The sequence below is a fragment of the Nuphar pumila genome, chromosome 3 (assembly GCF_984573655.1).
Source record: "Nuphar pumila chromosome 3, dmNupPumi1.hap1.1, whole genome shotgun sequence".
Lineage (NCBI taxonomy): Eukaryota > Viridiplantae > Streptophyta > Magnoliopsida > Nymphaeales > Nymphaeaceae > Nuphar > Nuphar pumila.
In genome coordinates, this window is record NC_143251.1 from 140158318 (window position 1) to 140182170 (window position 23853).

Sequence of the window (23853 nt, forward strand, 5' to 3'; positions counted from 1 at the left end):
GTATTTACTTAAAGAAAATTCGCAAATAATATTCATGAAGTTCATACTATATTTTTTAATGTTTCATCAACGTGCAAAAGTCAAGGACATTCAGTCAAGGACATTCGCAGCAAGTATTTGTGATTGTCAACAAACATCTATAGATATTCTCAAAAAGTATTTACTTAAATGAGCTTTGCAGGTTACATTCACTTTCATATTGTATTTGTGATGGTCATACTACAATTGCAAAAGTCTCATCAAAGTGCAAAAGTCAAGGACATTTGCAGATGTCAACAAATATTTGCAGAGGTTTCATCATAGTGCGAATGTCAACAAGATCTCCTCGAAGAGTATTTATTAAAAGAGGTTCACAAGTTATATTCGCAGAATTCATACTATATTTGCAAAAATTGCATTTTATTTGTGAATGTTCACATAATCTCTTTTTTATTGAAGGGTTGCAAACTTCCTACATTATGCCTATTAATCACGCAAACCTCAACAGGTTTAGCTTGTATGGAAAGCAAAAATGTCCCAAAAAAGTCAAAGTCAACCATTTTGGATATCTGAGAGATTTTGTCAAATTGCTAGGTATTTCAGCCATTTTATATATATATATATATACATATATATATATATATATATATATATATATATATATATATGTGTGTGTGTTCACAAGTTAGCAATCTAAATTGAAGTCTTAGATCCCTTAAATCCTCAGCACACCAAGAATCTCCTCATAGCTTAGGGTCATTGTTATCGAACGACTAACTATTTTGCCTTACAAAGAAGTGAATCAGTATCACAACGACCCCTTAAAAGAGGCTATATCCTGTCAAATTATCAAGGAATTGAATATTTAGTAAAAATATGCTCTCAAGGCAGTCAGGGCAAAGTTTTCAGTCCCTGCAAGTGGAAAACACAAATAAATAATATGATACAGCACAAGCAGCAGTAGTTTACACGGAAACCTAAATTGAACAATGAACCATGTAAACATTCAGTTTCCTTACACCCACTTACAAAAAGAAAATCCGCTGGTTTGCCAAAATGAAGAACTATAGACGCCCAAAAAAAAGGAAAGAAATATGAAAGCACAATCCCACACTGAGAATTTAAGGTATGATCCTCTTCACCATCACTGTGCCTTTGGTTTGTTGATCTTGACATAGGGGAGGAGCTCCAAAAAGTGGCGGACTTGGGGGTTCCAGCCCCGTTGCTGAGCACGGCAAAACATCAAGAAAGTGTTTGCAAAATAAGAATTAAAACCCATAAGAACATGCCACAGTGCATGGCCCTGTGGATTGATATCCCACTTTGATATTTGCTTGCAGAAGATGCGATCAAGCAGCCAAAACAAACTCCCCAAGACTACTGTTGCCACATAGAGATGGGCCAGCCGCTTCGCCGATAACTCCTTTGTATGGATGTAATACTTGTACATCCGAGGAATGCACAGTAGGCAGAGGAAAGCGTAGTGTACTTTAAAACCTATATTGAACCGTAACAATGAATGCATTATGGCAAAACCAGCACCATAGAGAAAGAGGAAGGTTGGCATGGTGCTCCTATAGTGCCAATCTGGAGAATAGAGGACATACAAGTAAAGAAGCATCTCCCACACCATGGGTGTCTCATCACTCTGCTGTTGTCTGCAGATATGGTTTGAAACCATCAGGTCACAACAGAAGTTATATATTTGGCTATTGCATTAAACCACATTTTCATATTGCACAACTGACAAAAAAAATGCAATGCTAATCCACATGCAGACATGCAACTATCTAACACCTAGCAGGAAAATGTTCATGCAGTTGAGGTCATACAATTCAAATGGGATCTAAAAACACTAGAGGAGATGAACATCTAGACCTGTTTATGATGGGAAACGAACATAGACAGAGACCATGAAAAAATAAAAAAGGACCACTGAAATAAGAAGGAAATGTGGTTTTGACAGGCCTATCTGCACTTTACTAAATATACTCTATTATCTCCACCTTGGCGTCCTAACCTTGACCACAACATACTAGACTTGCCCAAGTCATGGGCCATAATTTATTGGTAACGAGATTATGATGGTGCTTTTTGGGTAGGCAAGTTGGGGGATAACCCTTGCAGATTCGAACCGAGACCCTCGGTCATGATAGGTGACCTAACCATCCAGCTATGTCAGTCAACCCCTATAGTAGTGCACTTTGTCAAAATAAACCTTAACAAGATTATGACAGTACACTTGCCCAGCTGTATGCTAAAAGGATACTAAATGTGTCATGAATCCAAGTTATCATTCACAATCCAAGTCTTCTTGAATTAGAAAAAAGCATCACAACCATGTTAGTGTTCCCACTAACCATGTCATTGGCAAGTAGTGAGGGTCTTAAACTGAACCAATTATTTGTAACCATAAAGGAGTAACATATTAATGATGCAAACTGGAGGCTGAATCAAACCCTGACCTCAAGAAGAGGTTGAACTTAAAGGAACATCCTTCAAATAAATTGATGTCCAAATAGGTACAATAAAGAGGCCAACATCTAACGGCAGCTATAACTATTAGAGTTCTCACAGAAGTCATCATAGCTACTGGGACAAAAGCTTTATCATAATTCATACTATACTCCTGAGAGCAATCCTTGGCCTCTAGTCTAGCTTTATGTCTCTCTAACTATGTCACTCGGGTGCGGGTGCGGAGGGTACAACACGGTAATTCCAAAAAATGTGGATACGGGGACACGGCTAAACATATACTATTGTATATCTAAAATATATACTAAAATATATATTATATATCTAAAATATATATTATATATCTAAAATATATATTATATATTAAAAATATAATATATAATATAATATAGGACACGGCAAATATCTTGTCCAAGTACCAGTACCCGTGTCGACATGACACAATCAATGTCGTGTCGAGGTAACATAGCTCTCTAAGGTTCAATCACTCTTGGTTTTAATTTTAAAATTCATCTACAACCTATTGTCTTCTTTTCACGAGGAAGACTTCTAATATCTCAGGTTTTTTATTTTCCTAAAGCTTGTAATTCATCATTCATAGCACTAATCCATTCAAGACAATTTTTGGCCTGGTTGTATGAGGAAGGTTCAAAGTAAGAAAATATCTTGGCTAGAGAAGCTCTATATCGAGGAGAAAAGTTCTCATAAGATACAAATCTATCTGGAGGCCTATGTATTCTGGCAGATTTACTGAGTGCTTGGTTCTTGGTTTTCTATACTAGAATATTGTTCTAAGGCATTTGGATGTCTATCACCGGTTCTTCTTTCATATTGGATAACTAGAGGTCCACCATTAATGTCATTTGACTCGCCATACTGAATGTTGGATCAAATTTCACCATCAACAACATCATTGTTGTTTAAAACATCATTATATTTAGGAAAAAATTCAAGAAAAGAGTAATCATCACCTTCTTAGTAGGCACATTTAAATCAAAAAAACTTTCTTGCTCTATAAAGGTAACATTCCTTGATATATAAAGTTTATTATGTTTAAAATCATAACACATCTAAATCTTTTTTGGGTTTTCATATAACCAAGAAAAACACAAGGAATGGCTCTTGGTGATGGTTTGTTATTTTTATTTGTAATAACAAAATATTTACATTCAAAAGTTCTTAGTCTGAAATAGTTAGGGGTAGTTTTATAAAGTTTCTCATAAAAAAATATTTTGATGTTTGGTTGAAGGAAGTCAGTTTATGAGATATACTGAAGTAAGCGCAACTTCAGTTTTGGAAATATGTTTAGATATAAGCAAGGTTCTAATGGTTTTCACTATATGCATGTGCTTCCTTTCGACCAAACCATTTTGTTAAGGCGTGTTTGCACAAAATCTTTGATGTAAAATGTTGTGATGTTTCAAATAATTTTAAATCTTTTGACAGATCCCCCTGAATTAGACCGATATAGAGATTTTGGTTTTAAGAAAATTTTTAACAATGTTATGAAAAGTTTTGAAAGTTTCAAAGACTTCATATTTGTGCCTAAGAAAGTAAATCCAAGTGAAACGAGAATAATCATCCGCAAATATCACATAATAAGTAAATCCTCCCTTAGAGAAAACAGGGGCAAGACTCCAAACATTCGAGTGTATTAATTCAAGCAGCTTAGAGGCAACCAAAGTTCTCCCTTGATAAGGAATGACTTTCATTTAACCAAAAATACAATCAATACATTAGATTTTTCATTACAAAATTGTCTCAAATTATATACATTAGATAATTTGGAAATGCTAACATGTCCTAGTCATTGATGCCAAAAAAAATATCTAATTTTTGCACATTGAAGCAAAAAGTGTCTTTGGGAACGATCAACTGATTCATGTAATAGAGATCTCCTTCTCTATGTCCCCCAATCTGCTTCCCAGACTGGAGATCTTGTATTAAACAATGGTCAGATATGAAGAAGACCTTACAACCATGGTTGATTATTTTAGAAACTAAAAGAAGATTTAAGTTAAGTTTTGGAACAATTCTGATTTTTTGAATAAAAATTTTTGAAGAATTTTAAAAAAAAATAATTCCTTTAATTTCAAGAGAAGATCCATCCGAAGTAAAAACATTAGATCTATTTGAATTAAAACTACAATCGAAGAGCATAGCACCAACAAGTGAGGAAGAAGAGACTACGGCACTAGTTAAGGAGGATGAGTCTTTGAGGAGCGGTCGTAGAGCTTCTGCAAGTTGGGACAAGGACATGCCTTTGTAACCGGAGTTAAAAGCTTCATTGTTTTCTTGAAGAGCTTCTAAGGTAGCTACTCTTTTCTCATCTTTTTTGAATTTAAGAAAATAAGGTTTGATGTACCCCGGTTCTCCATAGTTATGACAAATATTTTTTTCTTTTTCCATCATATCTCCTCTCATTGCTCATTGGCCTCCAAGAATTATTCTTATAGAAGTGAGGAGGCTTAAAGGAATAAGTATTGACACCAGGTCTAGATACCGCCAATACATTGTTCCTTGTCTTCTTAGATTCAATCATGTATTTTAGCCTTATTTCTTCCATGCATACTTGGGATAAAATCTCATGCAAAGAAGGAAGCTCCTCTTGCTTTCGGTTTAGGTGGATAATTGAAACCCCAAACATGTTCAAATTCCTGGCTAAGCTCTCTTATAAACTGAAAAATTCGCTCACTAATTATTTGATTTTTTATGGCGAACATCTTTAAGGGTATCCCAAATAGGCTTCATTTTGGCCATTTGGTCACATAGCCTTTTGAGAGTCGTATAGTACTCCATAACATCTTTCTCTCCTTGTTTGCAATTATGAATTTTGTCTTGTAATTCCAATTTATGTGTGGCATCATTTTTTAGTATAGGTTTATTTGATAAAAACTCACGCTTCATCGGCCCTCTCATATTCTAATATATTTTTGCATGGTTCTTCAGACATGCTTCTCATAAATAGGGATAAACTTTTGCATGTCCCATTTCCCATGCCTTGTGGCTTCTTGTAATCCAAGAGAGTCTTCTCCCTCTCATTTCCCTTAAGAAGTTCTTATTTGGTAACACCATCTTCTCCACTATTAAAATGTAAAATACATATTTATATAATTATATTATTATTATATTATTATTATATTATTATTATATAAATTTGTATATATTTTTAAATTTTTTTATTTTTTGTCTTTTAACTATCTAGTTCATTTGGAACTAGACAGTTTGCTTTTGGTCAAGTTCCGATTGGAAGCATCTAGCCGTTGGAACTAGTTTCAATGGCTAAGAGGAGAGCACCTTATGAGCTCTCCTCATTTTCTCTTGTAAATAGGAGTGCATCCCCCCTTGTAAAATCATTCACTAAAAATGCTTTTTAAGCATTTGCTCTCATAAATAAAGAATGTCATTTATTTCTTGTTTTCCATTTATACCCTTTTTTGGGTCCTGTATAAAGTATCTTTTAGATACTTTCTTTTGAGAGAGTCAAGTGCATTCATGGAAGACTATCATTTCATTACATGGTATCAAAGCTACAGAATTGTTAGATCTTGAAAAGCTTCCGCCTCGATTTCCGTCAGTGTTGTGAAAAGCGTTGAGGCGTAGCGAGGCGCTCCACCAAAATCTGAGGCGAGGCATAAGCCTCGAGGCGTAAAGTGTAAGCCTCGAGGCGTAAAGCGCAAGCCTCAAAAAAAAATTAAACTTAAAAAAACTATAAACAATATCTAAAATTATAAATAAATAAAAAATGCTTTATTGATGAAGCAACAACCAACAAGAAATAAAAAATCTCAAATAAATACTGAAAAAATATGAGATTAGCATGTAAAAATAACATTAATGCAACAACTTAATCTATGTAAGTATCTAAGAAACAAAATATGAGCATTCAATTCAATAAATCTAAACATACTTGGAAAAGGCATCAACAGTTGTCTTATGGCCATATAACCCTACGGAAGGTTGTCCAAGAAAGGTGTGGCACACTAGCTTCTCCAATCCCCAACATGGAGAAAATTTCTCTGGATACTCTTTCTTTCGGAGACAAGACTCAGCTCAGGACATCAGACTTCTTTCTGCAGAAAGTGTGATATTTTGAATCTAAATCAATTACAGTAAATTTTTTCTTGGACAAACTTCTACTACATAAATTTGTCACTAGGATTTGTTTCTTCTAGTATGAAATTGTCATGGCAGTCAAACAGCACCTAATGATCTTGGCTTGCAGTCATAATTTACATTTTGAATTTTATTTGCATCCAATATTTTTCGGTTTGATGATCCTTTCCCATTCCAGTTATTGCTCCTACAAAGTTGACTAGTTTAATTACCCAAGCAAGTTTATTCAAAATTAGAATTCAGTATAGCTATTTCAAGAAGACATGATTGAAAAGGATTTAGCTATGGACAAAATGGACATAACAAGTTGGAGTATCATCGAATCAAGCAGTTAAAAACTAATAAGTGAAAAGTGCTGGTAGCAAAATGGATTGCAATTCAAGCATACTAAGCATACAATACATAACTACTTAAAATTAAATTCTGACAAAACAGCAGTTGAAATTTAAAAACAATCAAGTGAAAGCAGATCTGGATCAGACTGAAATAAATACCTTCACATATCAAACACAAATTTCGAAGATAAAAAGAAACAATATCTTCAGTAATAAACCATAAATGCCTCATTGGGTTAGCATTCTTATAATGCCTGATAAATAACCAGTACTTTTGTGGGACAGGATTCATGTCACTAACAAAGATCTTGCTTTACCAAGTCATTACAAGATCAATTTCTGAAATGGTGTAGCAGCTGCAGTCCCAAAGAACAAATTCCTGGTCAAAGATGCTCGAGATCATCTTTGTGGAAGAATGACAATCAGTACAAAGTTACAAAGCCAGAGATTTTTAGATATGTGGATTGTGGTTCCAGGTGAAATACAAATAAGCCCAAAAAGAAATTGCGAAAGAGGCAAAGACTTCCTCCTTTTCTTCTGCATCCAGTCTGGCTTCAGCTGTATCTAGTAGAATAATTTTTTGGGGTGAAAACATAAAAGATTAGGGTTTGTTTAAACTTTAAACCCTATTTTTTGGTCAAATGAGGGCTTTGACCCTCATTTGACCAAAAGCCCCAGGCATACACGCCTCAGTTTGAGGCGCACCTCGCCTCGAGGCATGCTCCTCAAGGCGTATGAGGTGCATGCCTCGAGGGTTTTGCGCTTTATATACGCGCCTCAAGGCATAAAGCCCCTCGCCTTGAGGTGAGGCGCGCTTTTTGCGCCTTGAGGCGCGTTTTTAATAACACTGATTTCCGTGCTTCTTGTGCAAAGGTGTTTTACCACCTTGTTCTTACAAAAAGTGTTTCGTCACTTAGAAAGAAGTGTTTTATCACTTGCCGAAAAGGTATTTTACCACTTATCTATCGGCTACAAGAGGATTCATTTGGAGAGGACTTGAACAACATTGTATTGTATTTCTTCCTTGTTTCTCTATTCCTTTCTTTTTCTTTCGTCTATCTTTCTACTTTACACCCTTGTAAAAGATGGATGACCATGATAAATTCACCATCATTTCCATGAAATTGAATGATACTAATTATGTGATATGGGCTTCAATTATGAAGCACCACATATGGGGAAAAGGTTTACGGGGAATCATGGACGGTTCAAATTCGGAACCCAAACTATCCCTCACCAAGAAAGAGGGTGATAAGGATGTTCCTCTAACGGAAGAGGAGAAAATCAAGGTTCTAGCCTCATATGAAAAGAAATGGAAAGAGTGGAGGATGGGACATGCTAAAATAATGTCATGGCTTATTAATAGCGTCGACATTAAAAAATGTTCTAGCCTTGCTAAGTTGGAACATGTCGATAAGGCATGGGAATACCTTAGAAATATGTATTCTCTTAAAGATATTGCACATGTGTGCAATCTTCAAGAGAAAGTTTGAACCGTGACTCAAAGTGGCAAATTTATCTGTGAATATTATAATGAGTTATCCGAACTTTGGGAAGAATGGGCTCTCTTAGAGCCAAAATGGCATTGTGCCGAGGACATCGAGTTTCGCCAAAAACAACTCGATATGGAACACTTTTACCAATTTGAAAATGGATTAAGGCCAGAATTTGAATCCACCAAATCGGCTTTTCTTCGTCGTGGTAAAATCCCTACTATTGTGGATACTATTGAAGAACTAACTATGGAGGAAAACTGTCTCAAAAAGATTACTCAAAAGGTTGATGATGATTCCGTTCTAGCTGTGTCTAGACCAGGGAATCATACTCGCACTTATAGGCCGCCTCATTTTGAGAAATAGAGTGGTGAGTTTGACAAAAGAAAAGTTATTTGTCACTAGTATCATGAACCGGGGCACTATAGGCCTCAATGTCCGGAGCTAAAAAAGGAGAGACGAAAAGAGGGTTGTATCTATTGAAACCGAGTCAAAAGATCAAGATGCACCTGTTTTCATGGCTCAACTGATGGAGATTCTTCAACATCTTCTCAAAGGGGTATCCTCTTCAACTGAAGCCTCAACTGGAGCGGCAGTTGCATCTGTATCCGGTCCAGGTAACTTCCCTTAGCTTTTAGATTCTAGTGCCGCATTTCTTATGACCCCAAATGATAAATGTTTGTCTGAATGTCTTAAAAATAACTCAAGTATATCAAAAGTCTTTACAGTAGATGGAACATCTCTTGAAACAAAAGGAGTAGGATGTTTTGAAAGTTTTCAAAAATCCAAAAAATTTTGTATTCTAGAAGTTAGATATATCCAAAAATTAAATTTGACTATTTTATCTGTGTCACAAATTTCTGATTATGGATGTAATATATCCTTCTCTTCTGATGGTTACTGGATACAGAATCCTCAGTCAGGGAAGCTGATTGGGGAAGGCCATAAAGAAGGAGGATTATATTACATGAACTTTTTGGAACTACCAAAGAATGTATTTTGTTTAAATGTTCAGAAATTAGAAACAGAGTTGTGGCATAAAAGGCTAGGCCATCCTCATATGTCTAAAATCCAATACTTCCCAAGTGTGAAAAATTTTTGTAATCCTGAAAATTTTGCTTGTAAAGACTGCATTCCTGGTAAAATGAAAAGATTACATTTTTCTAATAGAACCTTTGTCTCTACAAAACCTCTTGAGTTAATACATTCAGACGTTTGGAGACCCGCACCAGTTATCTCTAAAGGCGGTTATGTGTATTATGTCATATTTGTTGATGACTTTTCTAGACACACCTGGATTTCTTTTCTTAAACATAAATCCAAAGTTTTTGCTCACTTTCAAATATTTCATAAGATGGTCACAAACAAATTTCAAAGTAATATTTTCATTTTTCGCACTGATTCAGGGGGAGAATTTATGTCTGGAGAATTTAAAAACTATCTTAATCTATATGGCATTACTCATCAACGATCATGCCCACATACCCCTCAATAAAATGGTCTTGCAAAACGCAAGCATCGTCACATTATGGAAACCACTCGAACTATGTTAATTGCAAGTCAAGTTTCGAAAGGTTTTTGGGTTGAAACAGCTCTCACTGTCACCTATCTCATCAATAGAATGTCATCCTCTTCATTAAAAAATATATCTCCAATTGAAAAACTTTATAATTTAGCTACAGACTACTCTACATTAAGAGTTTTTGGATGCAAGTGTTTTATATTTACAAACAAAAATGATAAATTCTCCCCTCGTGCAATCCCAAGCTGAAAATCAAAAAGGCTACAGGTGCTATGATCTTCAAAATGGCAAATTATATGTATCAAGAAATGTGTCTTTTCTAGAAAAAAAAGTTCTTTTGAAAGTGAAAAATTCAAAGATATTACTGAATATTCTTTTTTAATCGATTTAACTTCAAAATTCAATGAAGAAGATTTTGAATGTAACTTGACAATGATCAAAGTCCTACTATCTTTGAAAATGATAGTGAAGACCAAACTAGTAGGATGTTGGTCTGCAATATTCAAGACGAAGAGTTGGAGAACAACACCCTCCATGTGCATTAGAAAGGTTTTCTGAAGTTCTTCCTCAAAGGACTTCTAGAATTTTTAGACGTCCAGAAAAATTCATCTCTTACGAATCTTTTTCACCCTCATATAGGGCAGCCCTTGCATTAATCTAATCATATGTTGAACCTTCCTCCTATTCTGAAGCCAAAAATCGTGAAGAATGGGTTGAAGCCATGAAAACAGAATTGGATGCATTAGAAAATGCTAACACTTGGTTCATTCAAGATCTTTCCCTCGGAAAGAAACCTATAGGTTGTAGATAGGTCTATAAAGTCAAAACCAAAAGTGATGGGACCCTATAATGATCTAAGGCACGACTCGTAGTCAAAGGTTATGCTCAAGAGTATGGCATTGACTACGAAGAAACATTTGCCCTTGTGGCCTGCATGACCATTGTTAGAACTTTAATCGCCTTGGCTTCTATTAAAAAATGGCTATATTTCAAATGGATGTCAAAAATGCTTTCTTAAATGGGAGTCTCGTTGAAGAAGTCTACATGGACGCTCCGCCTGGTATTTGTATCCTTAAGGGCAAAACTCACCGTCTTGAGAGGCCCTTTATGGCCTCAAACAGGCCCCAAAAGCCTGTGGTATGACAGATTTAGTCATGTTATGACTAATATTGGATTTCACTCTTGCTTGACTGACATTGTCTTGTTTATTAAGAAATCTGATGTAGGTATCATCATTCTTCTTCTTTATGTGGATGATATGATCATCACCGGTGACGACAAACAGGGAGTTACCAATATCAAAACTCTTCTTAAAACTCATTTTGAAATGTCTGGCTTAGGATTATTGAGATATTTTTTAAGAATTGAAGTTGCTTGTCCCCCTCGTAGATACTTAATGTCTCAATCTAAATTTGCCCTTAATATTGTTTTCAAGTCGAGCATTACGGACAATAAGAAGGTGGACACCTCAGAAGTGGTCAATGTTAAAATGAAAATTGATGATGGAGAGCGTCTTGATGATCCTACTCCATTCAGACAGCTTGTTGGAACACTTTTTTATCGCTCCATCACTCGGCCAGACATTACACATGTACACACAGCTAGCCAGTTTCAGCAAGATCCCACTTCTGTTCACATGAGAGCGGTTTTACGTATTATTAGATATTTAAAAAACTCACTCTCACGAGGACTCTTCTTGTCTGCATCATCCTCATTAGAATTAATTGCTTATACTGATGGTGATTTGGGAGGTGATCATAATAATAGGCACTCAACCACTGGTTTCTGTGTGTTTTTAGGTGAATCTCTAATATCGTGGAGGTGCAAGAAGCAACAGAAGGTTTCTCTTTCCTCCACTGAAGTTGAATATAGAGTCATGGCAACCACTAGAATGAAAATCGTATGGCTCAGGCGACTGTTTGCTGATATGGGAGCTGAAGCAACACAAGCTTCACGAATATGTTGTGACAACAATAGTGCAATCTACACTGCAAGCAATCAGACGTTCCATGAACACACCAATCACATTGAGATGGATTATCACTATGTCAGAGAAGAGTATTTGTATGAAATCATTGATCAGCCATATGTTACGTTAGAATACCAGTTAGCAGACTTCTTCACCAAACCTCTTGCGGCTCTCCGATTTCACTTCCTCTTAGACAAACTTTCGCTTATTGTACCGTAAGTTTGAGGGGGAGTGTTAAAATGTAAAATATATTTTTATATAATAATATTAATATTATATTATTATATAAATTTATATCTTTTTTTATTTTTTGTCTTTTAACTAACTAGTTCATTTTGAACTAGATAGTTTGCTTTTGGTCAAGTTCTGATTGGAACTTGACCAAGCATCTAGCCGATCGAACTAGTTCCAATGGCTAAGAAGAGAGCTCCTTATGAGCTCTCCTCCTTTTCTCTTATAAATAGGGGTGCATCCCCCTTTGTAAAATCATTCACTAAAAATGCTTTTTAAGCATTTGTTCTCATAAATAAAGATTATCATTTATTTCTTGTTTTTTCATTTATACCCTTTTTTGGGTCTTGTATAAAGTATCTTTTAGATACTTTCTTTTGAGAGATTCAAGTGCATTCATGGAAGACTACCATTTCATTACATCCACAAACAGATTTAATCAGAATATGTTGAGGTTTTGACAGAGAACCATCAACGTATTCCCACAAATCTTTGCCAATCAAGATCCGCTTAATAGTGGTGGCCGACAGATTATAGTTTTTTTCATCAAATTTGATGGGAACAACTATAACCACTTCCTTTTCGACCATCGCACCATGAAAGGATAGAAGATAAGATATAAAGATGGAAGAGAAAAAGACAAAATAATGAAGATGAAGGCACGCTTCTCAAGGCAATAAAGTTCACGGTCTCTTGTTCCTCCTCCACGTATGCTTGAATGGATTATCCTTCACTTCAAATGTACCTCTCGCTCTGGTACCTATAATGAAATAGGCAAAGTAATGCAAGAGAGTGCCTTATATGGGCTTACAAGAACACAATGGCAAAAAGCACAAAGACCTCTTATGGGTCAATACAATATTACAATTACATAACCCACTTAGGGGTCGAACAACAAACATAAAAAATATAGGATCTGATTGAGAGAGAAATGCTTAAGAAAACATTAAGATACAAGAGGTGTTCTACCCTTTTATATAGGCAAAGACAAGAGATAGAGCCTTGGGACCCTCCCCAACGACTATCAAAAAGGTCTTAAATGCCCTTCAGCTTTTAGCTAAAGGACATTTATATACAATAAATAAAAAAGACCTAAAACAATTTATGTTACAATAAGTGATGAAAAAATAAAAAATACCCCTAATGGGTATTACCTATTACATCTCTCTCTCTCTCTCTCTTTCTCTCTCTCTCTCTCTCTCTCTCTCTCTATATATATATATATATATATATATATATATATGAGCACAAAACATATACTTTTAACACCATGGTCATAAACCAAGGACATAAAAATGAACAAAACTAAAAGGTTAAACTACCAGACCTAAATTAGAAAATCAGCATACAACTACACGAGACTACAAATGGAGCACCAGAAGCAACCAATTTTCCAAAGAGAAAAGATGTAAGAATACAGAATAATTATGCAATGAAGTCTGCAAGCTGATTGAAGTGTCACAAGCTGCTAGTCTAAAGGGGCTATTGCAAATTCTAACTTATCTCATTACAACAACTACGCCTTCATCCCAAAACAATTGGGGTCGGCGATATGAACCAACAAAGAAAATCATTATGGGTCTTCCACATGAATCCTTCTCCTCCAATCATTTCTATCCAATGTCATGTCCTCGGTGAGGTTCAAAGCATGCATATCCTTTCCTATCATCTTCATCCAAGTCTTCCTAGGCCTACCCCGACCTCTTTTAACTAATATATTTTCCCATTTCTCCATCCTTCTAACTGGAGCATCATTAGGCCTTCGCCGAATATGTCCAAACCATCCTTCTAACTTATCTCATTCATCAAAAAAAATTAATTGCTCTCGAAAAAGGTTAATCAATGTCAAATGTTATAGACTACTGAATATGGTTATGACATCACTCTTTTGAACAAATAATTCCATCTGGCAGGGCGATCTTAGAACATGCAAAAGTATTGATTGCTAGGCACCTGAAATTTTTAATATAGTAAAGTAGAAGCATTTTAACTATGAACAACCTAATGGACTGGGTACAGGGGTATCATACAGCAGGTTGCAACATACAGTAGTGAACCTGATGAACAAACTAATTGGTTAGACACTTCAGACACAGAAAATACGCTGAGAGCCATTATAATTTCTAATAAAGAAAAGCATCTCTACACGATACTAGACAATGGATTGCAAGAGTTTGAGAATCAATTGGTTAAGAGAACACAAATTTCTCAATAGTCACACCACCGCCTCACATAAAATGCAAGATAGATAATAGCATCATAAGAACACCGTGGTGAGCACATAATAATACAGCTTTGTGAAGCAAAGGTACAAGCTGTAGATATCCTGAATACAGAAGACGAAGACTAAATACCCAGTTCAAACTTCAGATGTATCAAAATTCTGCCAAGGAAATGTCAAAACTGAAAACTTGTATGACCTCATTAAGAGCCATTAAGAGGTGAGAAATTTTTAATGCCAATATTGCACATAATAGCTTTAGAATAATGACTAAGAAAAATATATATAAGTTGAAGTATGCGAACCCTTTTAAAAGATGAAAATATCATATACATGATGACGAAACAATAATCTAGACATTCTAATTTGCAAGACAAAGTCAAGAACAAGAGCATACTGCTCATCAATGCATTAAAAAACACTAATAATTTGCACCTAGCATCTATTATCATTAATGTGCAGTCATGGCTGGCAAAAACCAGGATCCAGGAATGGTATCATAACATTGGAAGACATGCATCATGACTCAGTGTTACTGCCAGCAAGCTTTTTTCCTTTTTGAATGAATAAAACACAGAGCAAAGAGAAGTATGTCTTGAGCACATTCAAAGAGGAAACGCACATGGCAGACATGATGACCCCCTACAATATCTCTGACTTGCAATTGTTTGCCAACATTTCTGGTATTACAACCACATTAGAAACCCACACAATTGCAGCTTCATTCTCATTGCAAAGAGTTGCACCTCTTTTGCTGTGGATGTCAAACAATTCAAATATTTACCTTATGAAGCAGGAATACAATATATACACAAGCAGCATAACACAGTCCGGTTAGATGTCTGAGTCTAGGATCAGCCTGGAAGTGGTGACTCAATCATTTTAATTCCAATTGAAGAAATAGTTTAATAATTATGTGACTGCTAAAACACATCAATGACATGGGAAAGTGCATGCATAGATTTCAAAAATGATAAATCCTTATGTAAGAATCAGACACGAGCACAAGATGAAACCTTTCATGGTACGGTCTTGCTAAATATAGACCCAATTCCCAAAAAGCTAAAGCTAACTCTAAGATTGGCATATTCTTTTAAGGTTGACTCTGACATGACTTGAGCATTTCTAAGCTTGAACCTACTGGAATAAAACTTCTCCCTTTTGGTGGCCAGATTCACAGCCAGAGGAGCAAGTCATGATATTGTATCACAGTTCAGCACGCTCATGCATGCAAGTTCTCATACATACAAAAAATATACATATAAAGATGCATATGAGCTTGTCTTTCCAACTTCTGTGACAGGTCACAGCCAGAGGAGCACATCATGATATTGTATCACAGTTCAGCACACTCATGCGTGGACGTGCGCATACATATTGTCATGGGCTTAAAAGTGAAGGCCCCTGCGACAACACCTTAGGTTATCCAAACACCGAATGCAGGTCCTTCAAGCCCACAGGAAAACTCTCAACACACGCGTAAGAGCTGAAGCAAAAGTAAGTGCATGCACAAACACATAGAGAGCAAGGAGGCAAGGAGGCATAAACTTATTTATAACAATTTGTAAGTAAGCACAAAGAGAGGGAGAGAGGAGAGGGGACCGTCACCGAAGTATACGGGGGATCTTATGCCAAAGGCTATTTAGAAGCACCAGAGAGTATCAAAGAGGTATACACATCAGATGCAAAAAGTTAAACATGGCGGTCTAGAACACGCTCCCCCGCCTAAGTTGACGCCGTCCTCAACGCCAATCGTTCATGGTAATCCTCAACAAGTTGACGATGGTGCAACATGTGGATAGCTTTTTCCCAGGTGGCTTCACTCTCTGGTAGATCTTCCCACTGCACCAAGTACTTCTTGACTTTGCTGATGTAGTTGAGCGAGTGCACTGCAAAATGGGAGCACGCGGAGGTATGCTCCGTTGTGGATCTCCTTCGTATTAATGGAACGGCTTAAGGTTTGAAACATAGAAGACTGAATGCACTTATAAATTTAATGGTAAGCCCAGCCTATACGCCAAGTTCCCAACGCGCTTGGTGATGGTGAAGGATCCTTGATATTTGTGGATGAAGCATTAATGGTGACCCCGAAAGATAGTTGTACGGTTAGGGAAGAGCTCCACCAATACCTTATCTCCAACACGAAACTTCGTTGTTGATGCTTCTCGTCCACCCATTTCTTCATGCACTTTGTCGCCTTGTTTAGATACGCCTTTGTCAACTCTATGTGATCTTGTCAATTTCTGACAAACTGGTATGCATAAGGCGTCTTGCCACAAACTCACGCGGCAAGTGAGTGTGGAGTTTGCGGTTGTTGTCCTGTTGCAACTTCAAATGGATTGTGGCCTGATGACTCGCTCTTCTGGAGGTTGTAGCAGAATTGGGTGGCATCAAGCAAATCCACTCAATCCCTTTGGTAGGCATAAACAAAGTGTCGAAGATATTCCTCCAGCATGCCATTGATCCTCTCGGTTTTTTCATCGGTTTGGGGATAAAAACTTATGTTGAAATACAAGTTCGAACCCATCAAGCAAAATGCTTCTCACCAAAACTTTTCAATGAAGTGGGTGTCTCAATCGCTGATAATGTTCTCGGGGATTCCCCAATACTTAATTACGTTTTGCACAAATAGCTTTGCAGTATCGACAGCTGAGCAGGTGGCAGGAGCAGGTACGAAGATAGCATACTTCGAAAACCTTTCAACAACCACATAAATTGAGCTGCAACCTTGTGCTTTTAGTAAGTTGACGATGAAGTCCATGGAGATGCACTCCCACGGACGGCTTGGCACTGGTAGTGACTCCAACAATCTTGTAGGTATCTGGTTGATGGGCTTGTTTGGATGACAAATCAAGCAAGTTCGCACATAAGCGTCCACATCATCGCGCATTTGCGACTAGTAGAACACACGTTTCAATAATGCCAAAGGCCTTTGCTGCCCTAGGTGACCCGCCTAGATTGTATCATGGCACTCATGCATTAAGAGACTTCGTAGAATATCCTGCCGCAAGATATACAAATTATCTCTAATGAAGCAGAGCAAATCGTCCTCCAACCAAAATCTATGTCTTTTCTTCCTTTACCAACGGGATCAACTCTTGGGCCGTCGGATCATTCCTCGATGTTTTCCAAACTTGCTAGAAAAGATCGTTCGTCGGGTGGCTAACGTTGTCGTCCCAAGTGAGCAATGCTGCAAGATATGTCTTCTGACTCAATGGGTCTGCAACAACATTGGTTCTGTCTGACTTGTATTCAAGAACCATATCAAATTCTGCTAGAAAATCTTTTCAACGGGCTTGTCTTTGACTCAGCTTTTTCTAATTTTGAAAGTAGCTCGTTGCAACGTTGTTAGTTCGCACAATGAATTGTGACCCCAAAAGGTAGTGTCTCCAGGTGCGGAGACAATACACGATTGTTAACATCTCTCGTTCGTGCACAATGTATTATCGCTCACGTCATTAAGCTTGTGGCGCTAAAATGAAATGAGATGTTCTTCCTGAAACAACACCCCTCCAATCATGAAGTCAGGCGCATCAATATGCACTTCAAATGGTTGTTGTCAATCTAGCAACCTTAGCATAGGTTTTTCTATCAGGGCACACTTCAACTTCTCAAAAGCTTTTAGGCACACATCAAACCAGAGTTATCGGAAGCGCCTGGCCTAGTGGGGAAGCATGTTTTCCCGAAGCGTGTTTCGAAAGTGCGAAACGCCGCACTTTTCAAATGCGTTGGGAAGTGCCAAGTTTTTTTGAGAAGCGCGCTTCCCCCTTTTTCATTTTTTTGTATTTTTATTTTTATTTTTATTTTTTCTCTTTTTCGCTTCTCCCTCGCTTCCTAGGTCGCTTCCGGTTCGCTTCCTAGGTCGCTTCTGAGACGATTCTTGATTCGCATTTAAGTCATCCCACGCTTCCCGCTTCCTAAAATTTTGAAAGTCCCTCGCTTCCCGCTTTCGCTTCCCATATCGCTTCCTGCTCCCGCTTCCTCAACTTGCAACCATGCATCAAACCATAGTCATGGCATGTCTTTCTTTGGCAATTCAGTGAGAGAGCGGCAATGTAAGAATATCCTTTTATGAATAGTCAGTAGTAGCTAGCAAGTCCCAAGAAAGAACGCAACTCAAAAACCTTAGCAGATGGCTCCCACTCTTCAATACTTTGACCTTCTTATCATCTATGTTCAATTTGCCTCCTCCCACAACATGGTCAAGGAAGTGAACGGCTCCCTGACCAAATAGGCACTTTTTTCGCTTGACATAAGCAAATTATCCATTAAAGTCTAAAGCACAATCTTAAGGTGTTGAATATGCTCCTCCATAGAGTTGTTGTATACTACTATGTCGTTCAAGTAAACCACGATGAAATTGTCAAAGTGCAGGTAGAATATCTTGTTCATCAAGGTAGAGAAGGTCGCAGGCGCGTTCGTCAAGCCGAATGGCATAACAAGAAAATCAAACGTTCCATAATATGTCACACAAGTGGTTTTGGCTTCATTTTCAACTACTCTTACTTGCTAATAACCTGATCTCAAGTCCAACTTAGAAAAAACTTGAGCTTTTTAGACTTGATTAAACAAGTTCGCGATCAAAGAAAGTGCATACTCGTTCTTCACTGTGAATTTTTTCAATGCTTTGTAGTCGATGCACAAGCACTTCAACTCATCATGTTTTGCCTAAAACACCACAGGTGCTCCAAAGGGAGCTTTGGACGGTTGGATGATCTCTACTTCGAGCATGTCATCGAATTACTTACGCAATTCATGCAGCTTAGAAATTGGGATACGATATGGAGTCATTGAGGGTGGTTATGTACCTAGCACCAACTCGATCTGATGATCTATCTCACGCCTCGAAGGTAGCTTCTTCGACAATTCGACAGACATAACATCACTAAACTCCTTTAACACAGGCACTAAGGCACGAGGAAAGTCTCGTCACCTCTCTTAATTCCTTTCTTCAGTTGGAGCGCGGACACAAAGCTCTCACGAGGCTTCTCTGCAGGCAGTGTAGCAATCATGCACAGCTGATTCTCACCCTCAAAGCTGACAATGTTCAGGTGACGCATCGACACTGCCTTATTGCTTTTCAAAAATTTAATTCCAATGATAACTTTGAAATCATCCATCGGTGCTACTGAAAATGTGATCATTCCCGACCAACTATGAATTTCCACTGGCACATTATGGATAACACCATAGATGGATCTTGTTTCAGAGTTGACCGCTTTCATACGTCTCTCCTTTTCCCACAACAACCCTAAACGTTCGGCTTCTTCACGAGAGATGAAATTATGTGTGGCACTAGGGATGGCAGTGGACCGGGGGACAACGGGGCCCTGCCCCGCCTCGCCCCGTTTGGACTGGGGATGGAGGCGGGGATGAAGGTTAAAATTTATCAACGTGCGGGGATGGACTTACGCTTTCCCTTGCCCCGCCCCGTCCCCGTCTCAATCCCCGCCTTGCCCCGCCCCGTCCCCAATCCTTCAAGGGATGACTATAGACAAAGGGGAAACGGGGCCCCGCCTCACCCCCGTTTGGACCAGGGATGCAGGTTAAAATCCATCCCCGTGCGGGATGGAGGATCGGATTCTGAAACACAGCGGGGGTGGAGACCTTGTCCCCCGTCCCCGCCCCTGCCCCGATCCACTGCCATCCTTGGCACATGTGTCTACCAATGCCTTAGTGAGTCTCTCGTTGAGTAAGAGTTTCAAGTACACCATTTTCTTGCATACAGGAGGATCCACAATAGTTGTCACCTTCACCGTGTTCATCATCCGCATTGCTCCAACAATCGTCGCTTCTGTAGGTTGACGAGGGACACGTATTGGCCTAATGATCATCGTGATAGAAATAATAGTCACGACGATGATAATTTAACTCTTACAAGTTGTTTTTGTTTTGATTGTTGTTATTTTGTCCATCCTGACGGTCAGGACTATGTTGGTTCCCATGGCCAGCATTATGCCCATTGGCATTCCTTCGGTTATCCCTCTTATTGTTGTTGTTGTTGTCATTTTCAAATTGTCTACCCTGAAATATCGTGTTGCGCCTAACGATCTCGACAATAGCAAGCATCACAGAGGGAGTTGGAGGGTTCTACCGATTGAGTTTCGTAGTTGACCACCCCTGCAACCCATGCATGAAGTGGAGCAACCGATCTTTGTCGCCCATATTCTCGATGTCTAGCATCACTGAGGTAAAGGCCTTGACATACTCATGAATTGACCTTGTCTGCTTCAATGCTAACAATTTGTTGCGAGTCATTCTTTCCTCATTTTTGAGCAAAAAGAAGTCGTATAGTTCTCTCTTGAGATCCTCCGATGAGTCTACCACGACAAGCCCTCGTCGAACATTGCCCAAGTGGTGGCTCCACCAAAGGATAGCGTCATCCACAAGGTACATCATTGTGATAAACAATCCGTTTGCGTCTTCCTCAATTCTGGCAGCATCAAGGTACTACTCCATCAGGTAAATAAAATTCTCGATATCTCTCAAGTTTCGAGTGCCCTTACACTTGGCAGGCTCAGGCAGCTTGATACGCGGCTTGTCCACATGCGTCACTACTCCACCAGTTGGGTCAATCCTTAAATGACGCTCTAACTGATTATTCTTCTATCGAACAACATTCATTTCTACAGCCATGGTGTTGAACCGTTCTACCATATCATTAAACTTGATAGTAAGATCATTAATTCGGACCCTAAATTTAGTGGCAAGACCTTCCAGAGAGCCCTCTATTCCCTATATTGCATTCTTGATATCTTGATCAAGCGTCACAAAAGCAATATTCCTATCGCTAACCAACTTCTCCACATTGGTTACGGTACCCATTAGCTTGGTGACATCGTGCACGAGAGTTGTCACACAGTCTTCAGACATGAACTCTTCTTCGGGAGAATCCTGACTACCTGAATTGAATCATGTTCTGTTTCTTCGGCGGCATTGTCAATCCCAACGTTGATAAGGCTCTGGTACCAACTTGTCACGAGCTTAAAAGTGAAGGCCCCACAACGGCGCCTCAAGTTATTCAAACATCGAAAGCAGGTCTTTCAAGCGCACAGTCAAACTCTAAACGCACGCGCGGGAGCAAAAACAAAAGTACGTGCATGTGCAAACATATAGAAAGAGCAAGGAGGCAAGGATGCATAAACTTCTTTATAACAATTTGTAAGTAGAAAGATAGAGAGAGAGGGGGGAGAGGGGCTCGTTATCGAAGTATAATGGGAATCTTAGGTCAAAGGCCATTTACAAGCATTGGAGAGTGCCAAAGAGACGCAAAAAGTTGAAAACATGGTGGTTTGAAACACATACATAAAATATACATATAAAAATGCATATGATCTTGTCTTTCCAACTTCTGCGACAGGGATGGTGTGGCGGCCCAACACTAATAAAGCAGCCTAATGTAATGAGTAAGTCTAGAAAAGTAGAAAATCAAATTCTCTGCCTTAAAACATTATAGGGCATCAAATAGGTAGAAAAATCTACAAAAGACAATACCAGACATCAAATAAATTCCTTTTGAGCCTGATCTATAATTCACCATTCATATGCAACAAGAAACTGTCGAGATGAACAACCATTACAGGGTTTTCAATGTCCTAAACAGAAAGGCAACATTTGAAAAAAAACTGTGGAGCAACAAAGAAACAGAACACTAATAACAGAGATCACAAGATAACACAGTTGACCTAAAAAGCTATATCAAGAATGAAAATAAGGGTGGGGGAGGAAGAGATCTCTTTGAATGCCAGTAGTTACAAAGAACAAAGACTTCCAAATATAAAGGTGACTCATGGTTATAAACCTTTAAACAAATCACGGATAACAGTCAATATAAGACTTCGAATACCAGGCAGAGCATAATTCTCAATAATCTAAATAACAAGAGTCAATGGCATACATACCACATCAAAAACGAAAAAGGTAGAAAAAAGATCATTACCTAACTTCACCAACATAGCATCCACCACTACAAACTAAAAAAGAATTGCAAAGTAAATCAAATACTACCAACGTATCATCTAGCAACAGACTAAACAACAAATACCAAATACGCACGCAATAACTAAGAAGAAATCTGCAGGAAAAAAAAACACTATTAATGTGCCCAAGTTCAGCACACTCTTCCACAGTAATCAAAAGAATACCAGGACTCAATCCCCAAAAGAATTCAAACAAAGCAAGAACATACCCACGTCGCAATGTGGCATGGAACAGCACGCTCCCGATCGCAAGCGTCATATTCGACAGATGAAGAACGCTAAATCTCTTCTCGAACCGCTGCCTCAACGCATTGATAAGCCCCACAAGCGCGAGAAGGATGCACGGTATGTTCGATATCGTGTTGTAGAACTCGGCAATGTACGAAGAGTGGGTGTAATTCTTCTCGCACGACTCGGTGGTGGAGGTGACGGGCCCCCAGAAACTGGATACCACCGTGTCCGCCATTTTTTCCCCGATCTTTTCGATGTTTTTCAACGCATCTGGATCAGAAACCTTGAGAAAAAACAGATGGGCAGGTCAGAAAATCGATTCTAATGAATATCCACAAAACTTTTCGTCCGAACGGATCGATTGGTAGGGCGTTTCGGGTAGAGAAAGAAACAGAGAAGCATGGTGTAGAGATCAATCCTTTTCTTTCTCTAGAGGGAAGGAAACAAGAGGAACGAAAGATTGTAGGGACAAAAACCCACCCCAGTGCGGATCTGATCTCCTTATTCCGGTGGCCGGAGACCGGTCTCCGGCAGCCGATCGCGTGAATCGCCCGTCGATGAGTGGCAGTGAGCGATCCTGCGGGAATCTCCCTCTTTATTAGGGTTAGATCAATAGAGGCGGGAGAGCGAAGGAGGGGCAAAACAATCGTGGATGGTATTAAATTACGACACTGCCCTCATAGACAGTGCTTGGGATGCATACAATCTTTTGTGTTAAATGACGATCCTTTGTGCCAGAGCTAGTTTAACGTAGTTTTATAAATAAAATAAAATAAAATAAAATAATATATATATATATATATATATATGAGAAATGGATACCTACGTCAGGGTGATAAATGAAACATGCAAATGGATTTTCATCATTTTTTAGTGCAACCCGCATACATGTATGCATGTGTTCAGAATGATTGATTTAATATAAATTGATGCTTGGATCATGCATTTTGGATGGAAAAATGGTATTTAAAGCCTTAAAATTTTATAAAAATTATGATTTTTGAAACCTTATAAAAACCTATCCATGAATCGGGAATCCAATGCTCCAAGTGATTCATATAAAAACAAGCATACAGACCACACTTATACGGTCAGAATTTTTAAAAAATTACAGAAAATCCAATAGCATGCTTCATTGAGCATATGCTCATTTTGTAAGTTTTCATTTCGATATACAAAACAACAACAACAACTACGCCTTCATCCCAAAACAATTGGGGTCGTTCATTTCGATATATGCATAATATATATATATATATATATATATATATATATATATATAATGAGAGAAATATGTTAAAT

The 23853-nt window shown here is 38.1% G+C and overlaps 1 protein-coding gene across 1 annotated transcript; it reads right to left on the reverse strand.

Annotated features, from left to right (window-relative positions):
- Window positions 1-820: 820 nt before the first annotated feature.
- On the reverse strand, window positions 821-23157 carry LOC149844098 (alkaline ceramidase-like). Its single transcript, XM_090002054.1, has 3 exons — window positions 23032-23157; window positions 22530-22834; window positions 821-1637 (listed from the first exon to the last, which is right to left on the reverse strand). The coding sequence occupies exons 2-3, from the start codon at window positions 22784-22786 to the stop codon at window positions 1124-1126; spliced, it is 771 nt and encodes a 256-aa protein (XP_089858180.1). The 5' UTR covers window positions 22787-22834; window positions 23032-23157; the 3' UTR covers window positions 821-1123.
- Window positions 23158-23853: the final 696 nt, after the last annotated feature.